General features: G+C 47.1%; 1 protein-coding gene across 1 annotated transcript; it reads right to left on the bottom strand.

Annotated features, from left to right (window-relative positions):
* Positions 1-952: 952 nt before the first annotated feature.
* Positions 953-6,758, bottom strand: LOC102436749 (dihydropyrimidinase-related protein 3). The gene is made up of 6 exons (XM_006086607.2): positions 6,672-6,758; positions 5,844-6,169; positions 5,019-5,160; positions 3,839-4,009; positions 2,247-2,426; positions 953-1,210 (listed from the first exon to the last, which is right to left on the bottom strand). Exons 1-6 carry the CDS (start codon positions 6,756-6,758, stop codon positions 968-970), a joined length of 1,149 nt encoding a protein of 382 aa, XP_006086669.1. The 3' UTR covers positions 953-967.
* Positions 6,759-8,596: the final 1,838 nt, after the last annotated feature.

Genomic DNA, 8,596 nt, shown 5'->3' with positions numbered 1-8,596 from the left:
GTACGTGCGCGCCCCACATGGTATTTTGAGGAAGAGCTACACTGAAGGGGCCAAAGAGCCGCATGTGGCTCTCGAGCCGCAGTTTGCTGACCATGGGCTAGGGTCACAACTGGCAGTGGTGACAGCCAGGCCCCTGCAGCCACAGCACACCAGGAAACACCAGTGAGTCCCTCTGTCCATTCAGAAGGAGCCGGAGAAGCTTAGGGCTGAGGGGAGCCAGGGAGCAACAGAAAAGGGCAGAACGCTGGCAAAGACTTCAGCAAGGAGCATGCTGTGACCTCTGGCCATGTCACCTGAGACCTTTCAGCCCTTTTCTTTTGTCTTCCTCCCGACCTAGGTCCCCTCATCTCTTTTCCTCCCCATATCCTGCTGCTCCCCTCCTTACCCCCTTCCTGCTGCCAGTTTTCTCTTTACACATCTCTGTCCTGCTTCCCTCACATTTAAATTGTTCATCATAGAGACCATAACCTACATTTATTTTTTCGCAATTTAAGACTACTGGTTGTGGAGGAACTGAATCATTATTTCGTATTTATATCAGGCAGTTCTTAAAGAATAGGTAAGATTCGTGATATGGCTGCCCCACGGTAAATGTCCAATCAGCAGCGGCTGCTGTTAGCTTGATTACTAGTAAGAGGGAGGGCAGAATAAAAATCCTGGGCTGGAAGAAGCTATTGCAATTCGAGCATAAAAAGAATCTGAGCTCTCTTTTCACCTGGGCACATTGCACCGCTCTCACAGGCTAATACAGAAAATCACTATAAATTCACCCCCCCCCCCACCCCAGCCTCCCCCACCAGATGGGAGCTCTGAGCAGAACTGGTGTCATTTAAGCCTGACCTTGAGCCTGACTGAGCCTCATCTTGCTTTCTCAGCAGGACTTATTTATTGATTCAGCACAAACCATCCTTCTTGCCCAGTAACCTGCCCCCTAAAAGGCGGTCTGGGTTCGCTCCAAGGACCACCGTTAGCTTGGAGCACTGAGTCCCCTTCCCCCTTCTCTCCTCCCTTTCTCATTAAGGGTCACCATCAGCTTTTCCGACTCACCTGACAGGCTAAATCCCGACTGATGGAGGTTCCTCACGGGTGGGGTCGGCCGAGTGGGGGAGCCCCGGGTGGAGCCTGCGGGGGTGCCCCCCTTGGGCGTGGTGGTCAGGTCAAACACCGGGCCGTCATACATGCCCCTCGGGACGGCGTGCAGGTCTGCCATCTGCGGCAGAGAAAGCACATCACCTTCTATTCCTTTAAAAGCTAAGGGTCGGTTCTAGGTAGCACAAATATATCAGTGCATTCCTTAAGTGTGTGCAGTGAGAACCAGGAAAAAAAAAGTTATTTGAAGGAGAGGAGGAGTATAAAATAAGGGGGGGTGTATGACAGAATGCTGATGGAGGTAAGTGAAGGGTTCTCTAAGGGTGACCTTTGATCTTAGGGATCCAAGAAGCTTGTATGGGGCTGGAGTTAAGGGAGGGAGGAGGCTGGGGGTACAGAGGTGTGTTGTGGAGGGCAGTGTTCCCAGCAGAGGAAACCAATGGCGGAAACATGAAATGAAAGAACCACCTGTACGGCCAGAGCAGAGCAGGTGGAAAGGGTAGTTCAAACTCCAGGCTCCCAGGGCTAGTCTAGCCCTGCTGTGTGGAGCCCTCACTTACCTAAAAGTGACCTGAGACTGTAGGGGGTAGGATGGAGATCTGAAAAGACAGAGTTATGGGCCTCACCCCTAGATCCACCAGGGATGCTCTGCTTGTAATGTGTAGGTAGGTGGGTAGGTAGATGGATAGATATACGTGTGTGTATATGTCTGTCTGTCCATCTAGCGATTAAATCAGAAATATAAGATTTTATTTGATGCACAGAACCAGCTAGAAGAATTATAAACATGTGCCCCCGTGGGCCAGCCCTGCCTGGACAGAATGGGACCGGGACGGGTGTGGACTCCTGGTTCTCATAAGCCTTAAAAAGTTAAATTATATATATTATTTTGAATTATTACAATTTTAAATTATTTTAAAGAAAAGCACTATAAAATGGGGAGAAATCATTTGAAAAAACCTTTCTTTGACCAAAACATTTGAAGACCCTTTCTGTGTGCACTAAATCGGAGCGAGTGTCCCTGGAAGAGACGAGCGCTGTGCATCTCTTTGGTGGGGTCTGGAGCGCAGCGCCCCCTCCCGATCCAGGGTTACTGTCCCCGTGCCTGAACAGGACACAGCCCCTCCCACCCCACCCCGGGCTCCTGGCCTCCTCACCTTCCTCCGGGCTTTAATGCGCTTGTACACATAGTCGGAGAAGGGGCTGCAGGGGGTGAAGCGGCCAGCCCCCTGGGTCACGTGCAGGCTGCCATCCTCCAGCATGATCTTGCCCTGGCAGATGACCACCAGGGGAGCCCCGCGCAGCTCCATGCCTTCAAAGATGTTATACTCCGCAGCCTAGGGACAGGGCGAGGGACACAGCCATGGGTATGGGCGTGGGAAGGGGAGAAAGACAATGTGGTTCTCATGTGCTTGAGATCCTGCCTTCAGCGTGGCTAGAACTGACTGGCCAGGTAAGCCAGGAAAAGCCTACAATGCATCTACAAGGGCTCAGTGGGTAGAGGCCCTGGAGATAGAAGCTCCCCAAGTATAGGCTGGAATTCCTAGCAAAGAGAAGCACCCAGTCCTTATTTAGGTCCCCATGGTAGAAGTAAATTTTGTCACTGTCAGTGCCCAAGGAGAAGCCGGATAAGTATCAGGGATGCTGTACTTGGCGGCCATGAAGTGGTGGGTGGGTAGGTGGGTAGGTGGGTCACATGACCCTTTGGCCCCTGCTGGCCTGAAATGAAATAATGTGATGTGACACAATGTCTGAGCAAAGGCCATTCCCACCAACAAACGGGATTTCTCCCTACCTCCTTCATTTATTCAACCAGTGCAGGGCGTCACTGCAAATGGTTACGGGCATCAGTTCAGAGTCAGGTTGTCTGGGTTTGAAGCCTAGCTTCATTTCCTTGTGGCCTAAACTATTTAATCCCTCTGCACCTCCATTTCCTTATCTACAAAATGAGGATAATGATAGTGCCTGCCCCTGGAAGACTGCTGGGGAGATTGGATGGATGACAAGCACAGTGCCTGAAACATAGGTGCTTAAAAAATATGAGCTATTGCCCTGGCCTGTTTTGCTCAGTGGATAGAGTGTCGGCCTGCAGACTGAAGGGTCCCAGGTGTGATTCCGGCCAAGGGCGCATGCCTGGGTTGCGGGCTTGATCCCCAGTGGGGGGCGTGCAGGAGGCAGCCGATCAATGATTCTCTCTCATCATTGATATTTCTATCTCTCTCTCCCTCTTCCTTCCTCTCTGAAATCAATAAAGAAATATATTTTTAAAAAAATATGAGCTATTTTTATTTTATTAACAAGTATTAAGCCCCTGTCCTTGAGGTACTGGGAATTATCTTCCACCTGAAATGCTTCCCAATGACATCATCAGTGCTGGTCACCCATTGTTTTTCCTTCTAGGCACAAGGCACCACTGCATTTCCTGCCCTCCTGGAGGGCTGTGGCCAATGCAGCATGACAGGAAGTGACATGTTGGGAAAGCTTTCGGGGACACATGTAGAGATGACATCTCTATCGGCCTCCGTCCCGCAGTGACTATAGTAGGCAGAGCCCTTCTGCTGACTCACTTTGGAAGGCGGGAGTGAGAACTAAACTGTGGAGGTTGGAAGTCACTGAGAATTCGGGACGGTTTGTTATTGGAACACATCTTAGCCTAACTACCCTGGTACACCACACACACACCTCTCTCCTGACCAAGTTCCCTGCACGCGTTCCCCGCCCCAGTCCACGCCTCCGGCTCCAGCCTCACCGACTGGTGGTTCTTGGCAGAGACGATCTTCACAGCATCTGGATCCCAGATCACCAGGTCGCTGTCGGAACCCACAGATATCCTTCCCTTGCGGGGGTACAGGTTGAAGATCTTTGCAGCATTTGTGCTCGTCACAGCCACAAACTGGTTTTCATCCATTTTCCCTGTGGCCTATGGAAATATAATTTTTTTTTTTTATTGTCCATGCAGGGCTTCTAAGCTCAGAGCAGGGTGACCACAAAGGCCCCAAAATACAAACAGGAGCCTTTGAGGTTGTGAGTACAGAACCACACCCAGCAGGCTTTCAGAACCGGCTGGGCTGTCATGGTCGCCCAGGCAAAACGATTAAACACAAGGCTTAAGCGGGAAGTTACTGCTCCTGAAGTAGGCTTTTCTTTTTCTCTGGTTATGTGCATACATTTACTTACTTTTACCCCTTCTAATTCCAACAGGGGTTGTAGAGAGTTCACACTAAAAACAAAGTGATGATGAGCCCATTTTTTAAATATGTGCTTGTATTTGCACACACATAGGATAACTATGGAAGAACCTCGCCCAAATGACAACAGTGGTTATCCCTGGGGAGTGGAATTGATGAGTAATTTTTGCCTTCTTTTGTGAATGTGTTTTTTTCAGTGGTTTCCAAGTGTTCTTTATCAAGAATGCACTATGTTGCGCATATATATATATATATATAATTTTTAAACAATTCTAGATAGTGCCAAGATAAATACATACACTCACAAATACATAACAATGTAAAAAAAATAAAATCTAAGTATATAAGAGAAGAGACAAAAATATTTATCCTTTCACTCTTGTCAAAACAAAAGGCCCAGGTAAGAAAAAAAAGAGTTTAGCTTAAAATCTAGCTTCCTGGTAGCCAAAAAGAAAAGGGAAACTTGGCGGATTACACTGTATAGCTAAATGAGGCATTAGATCATACACATCCTATTGGGCTCTGAAACGAGTGTCTCTAGAGTTTTTAAAGTAGAACAGAGGGACATGACCAATTTAAAATACTGATCACTAATTTTACTGAAATCTTTAAGAGCACTTTCATTTGCATGGCTATTCTTCTGGCAGCGTAGATAACGTTAACAAGGAAAATAAAACCAGGCCCTTTTGCCAGAAGACACCGATGCACAGCCTGGCTACCCTCCCATGACCTGATCCTTACCACCGCCTTGTCCCAGATGACAGACATCCGCTCCTCCACCCCATTGGTGCCTTCAGGAATGGCCGTGAAGTTGTCCTTCCCGATCGCTTTCTGGGCGGTGCTGAAGGTGCAGTGGGCACTGCCTGAGAGCTGCAGGTCCCCACTGGCAAAGGAGAAAAGCTCCATGTGAACGAACAGGTGGCCAGAGGCACCTCAGGGGCCCAGGCCCCAGTGTCTAGTGTCAGCGTTTGGAGTGCCATGACCCGAGTTTGGAATCCTCCCTCTACCTCTTGTCAACTATGTGAACTTGTGTGAATGTCTTCCCCGCTCTGGGACTTGGTTACCCCATCTGGAAAATGAGGGGGTGGGATTCGACCATCCCTTGTGTAACAAAACAGAGGGGACCCAAATGAGTGATGGGACTGATCTGCAGAGAGAAGCAGCCAGCAAGGCCCCTATAATTTAGGTGGTCATCATGACCAGCTGTTCAAATTTCGGCAAATAATTTAGTCCCTCTGACCCTCAGCTGCTTCATCTGTAAAATGGTTATGAGTCCCTCACTCATCAAGTTCTAAGGGACAATGAGATTATGTGTGTGGTCTCACCCTAGTGCCTGGCACACAACACCCATAACTGCTGTTACCATTATAAATGTAATTACTGTAGTATTTTTAAAAACACAACGGGGAAGAGCCTGTTGTCTGCCCTCCAGATTGCAGGGGAATTCTCAACGTCTTTCCTCACTGCAGACCCAAGTCCAGCTGATGGATGGGCTGCCCTCGTCCTCATCCCACCAGCCCCAGGACGTTTCCACGCAATGCCAGCTGCTTGTCATTCCTCACCAACCTGGCCAGCAAGGAGTTGATGTAGTCAGGAGTGGTCGGGTCAGGACTCAGAGGTGGGGATGTCACAAATGCAGCTGCCTTGGCCCAGTTCTTGCTCCAGTAATGGGTTCCATCTGTGCCAAGGCTGGCAGTGATGGGCTCTCCAAACACCACGTTTCCTACAAGGGGTAGAAAACGGGCAAAGAGTTTGCATAAGGTACTGCTACCCTGGGCACGTCTTAGATAATCATAGCCTCCTTGCCTACTCAAGGCTGTGGCTCTGGAATCAGACAGGCCTGCATTCAAGTCCACATTCCCACCTTTTCTAAGCTTCTGCTTTTCTAGCTGCTAAGTGGGGGGGGGGGGGGATTCCTCAGATTACAAGAAGCCACTGCTTGCAAGATACAGTATTAATTGTCAAATTTTGAGGCAAATTAAAATGGAAAGCAAAAGAAAAATATATATACATTGATTATACATTTCACAAATATTAAAATGTAGCCCTGCCAGCATGGTTCAGTGGTTGAGCATCAACCTATGAACCAGGTCACGGTTTGACTCCCGGTCAGGGTACATACCCAGGTTGGGGGCTCAATCCCCAGTGTGGGGCATGCAGGAGGCAGCCAATCAATGATTCTCTCTCATCATTGCTATTTCTATCTCTCTCTTCCTTCCTCTCTGAGATCAATAAAAATATATATAAAGAAATATTAAAATGTAGAATAGGTCCATCTTGGAATTGATGAAACAAAATAATGTCTACTTACCAGGCTTGTGAAAATAAAAGGATTTGGCAAGTACAAAATGTCTTCCACAAAGGATATGCCCAATAAATCTAATTTCTTTATACCTCCTCCTCCTTTCCACCGTAGGGCGCCAAAGCCCCAAATGTGCCCACGTCACTGGGAACTGCTAGATCCTGCTGCTCCAAGGACATGCATTGGTTCCACAAAGTAAAACCCACTCCATGGCTTAGAGGCTCTCATGATCTTTTCCATCGTATCTATTACTCCCTAACCCAAGGCAAGGAATGATTTGCTCAAGGACACCCAATAACCTGGGCACATCAAAGACGAGGCTCGCTTCTTGGTCCCTATGTCTGGAATTAGGGACTTAAATACAAATCAAGGAGAAGAAGGATATTGGGAAATACACTGATCTAAGCTTCTGTCCGACTTCTTAAAGAAGGAATAGTGATACAGAAGGCAAATGCAGAAGGCAAATACATAAGGTGGGTTGGTACCAAGATTCTCTGAGCCAGGATCCTGGGCTAGAGATGGCCGGCATTGCCCTGGGTTTCTTTAGCTTCAGTTCTTCATCTTCTACATTCAAGTTCCCCACAAGGTTGAAGTTTAGCAAGGCTCTATGGCCAGGATTAGAAATAGGGGTTTGCCTTGCTCCAACTGTTATCAATTGATTTTGTTTGACTGAAATTCTGCATAAGGAAGAATTCTAATAATGCTTCTGGCTTCACTAGAAAAGACTCAGGATCGATTAGTGATGTCTGCCTTGGGCAAAAGGAGGAAGCAATGCAACGATTCATACAGGAGTGGGCAAAAGTAGGTTTACAGTCATGAGTGACATGCTTTTAAGTTAATAAAGCTACTGTGGTCATCATAACCTGCATGTCTTTTTCCATAGGAGAAACTGTAAACCTACTTTTGCCAACCCCTGTATATGACACCCCAGCTTTTTGGGATGACAGTAAAAAAGGATCCGCACATGACTAATGAGAATTTCAAGGGCTCTCCAAAAATATTTACCAAACTAAAGCATACAGGGCCACAAAGAAATGAAGATATGAAAGCCAAGGCAAGCACTCAAGCACCATTAAGAGAAATTACAACTTTAAAAGTGGAAGCTTTGGGCTATTTATAGATGGAAGAGTAGGATAGCAAAGACTGGCATTATACCTGGGCTTGAATGCTAGCTCTCCAAGCTGGGAGAGAGCTGGACAAGGCGAGCTTCAATTCCCTTTTCTGAAACTGGGCGTAATAATGCCTATTTCTCAGGGTTCTCCGAGAATTTTACATCATAATAAATTTAAAGCGCTAGCATACCTCATTTTATTGCACTCTGCAAATACCGTGTTTTTTACAAATTGAAGGCAAGAGCTTCCACTAGCAAAAACGATTATGACTTGAAGTGGCAGAGGATGGTTAGCAATTTTTAGCAATAAAGTATTTTAAATTAGGGCATGTGCATTGCTTTTTAGACATAATGCTATAGCACACTTAATAGGCTACAGTGTAGTGTAAACATAACTTTTATATATACACTGGGAAACCGAAAATTCATGTTTAATCTGCTTTTTTGCAGTATTTACTTTATTGCGGTGGTTGGGAACCAAATCCGCAACATCTCCGAGATATGCCTGTATTTACCTCAGTGCAAGATATACAGTTGGCCTTCATAAACTGTAGATCCCTAATATTAATTCTGAGCAGCCATGCTGAGCTGCTAAAGAGCACTTGGCGATGAAATACACGGCGGCTTAGAGAGTAACCTGCTCAGCAGGGAGGCGGGAACCCTGCTACCCTCTGTCTTCCCGTCTGAACGCCCTTGACTCTCTCCCAGGGAATGACAGTTCATGCGAGGCTTACTGTCTTCAATCTCAGCAGCCAGTTTTTTGTCACTGAAATGATGTAACCTTCCACCCTAGAGACACACTGTCCTTGTCCATGCCGGTGAATCATGACCCAAAAGGCCAAGGGTGAGGAATTTTTCCACATGTGGTTTAAATTAAGACCCAGTATATCACTGACACACTCTGTC

This window comes from Myotis lucifugus, unplaced genomic scaffold (genome assembly GCF_000147115.1).
Source record: "Myotis lucifugus unplaced genomic scaffold, Myoluc2.0 scaffold_28, whole genome shotgun sequence".
Taxonomy (NCBI): domain Eukaryota; kingdom Metazoa; phylum Chordata; class Mammalia; order Chiroptera; family Vespertilionidae; genus Myotis; species Myotis lucifugus.
Note: the sequence above shows the minus strand (reverse complement) of the source record. Positions and strands in the feature narration are given on the sequence as shown.

Coding starts and splice junctions, on each gene's coding strand:
- LOC102436749 (XM_006086607.2), bottom strand. CDS start 6,758: ATGTCCTTGGAGCAGCAGGATCTAGCAGTTCCCAGTGACGTGGGCACA. Junction 6,170..6,671: donor ACGGTGGAAAGGAGGAGGAG/GTATAAAGAAAT, acceptor CCCCCCACTTAG/CAGCTAGAAAAGCAGAAGCT. Junction 2,427..3,838: donor CTGCCAAGAACCACCAGTCG/GTGAGGCTGGAG, acceptor CCCTGTCCCTAG/GCTGCGGAGTATAACATCTT.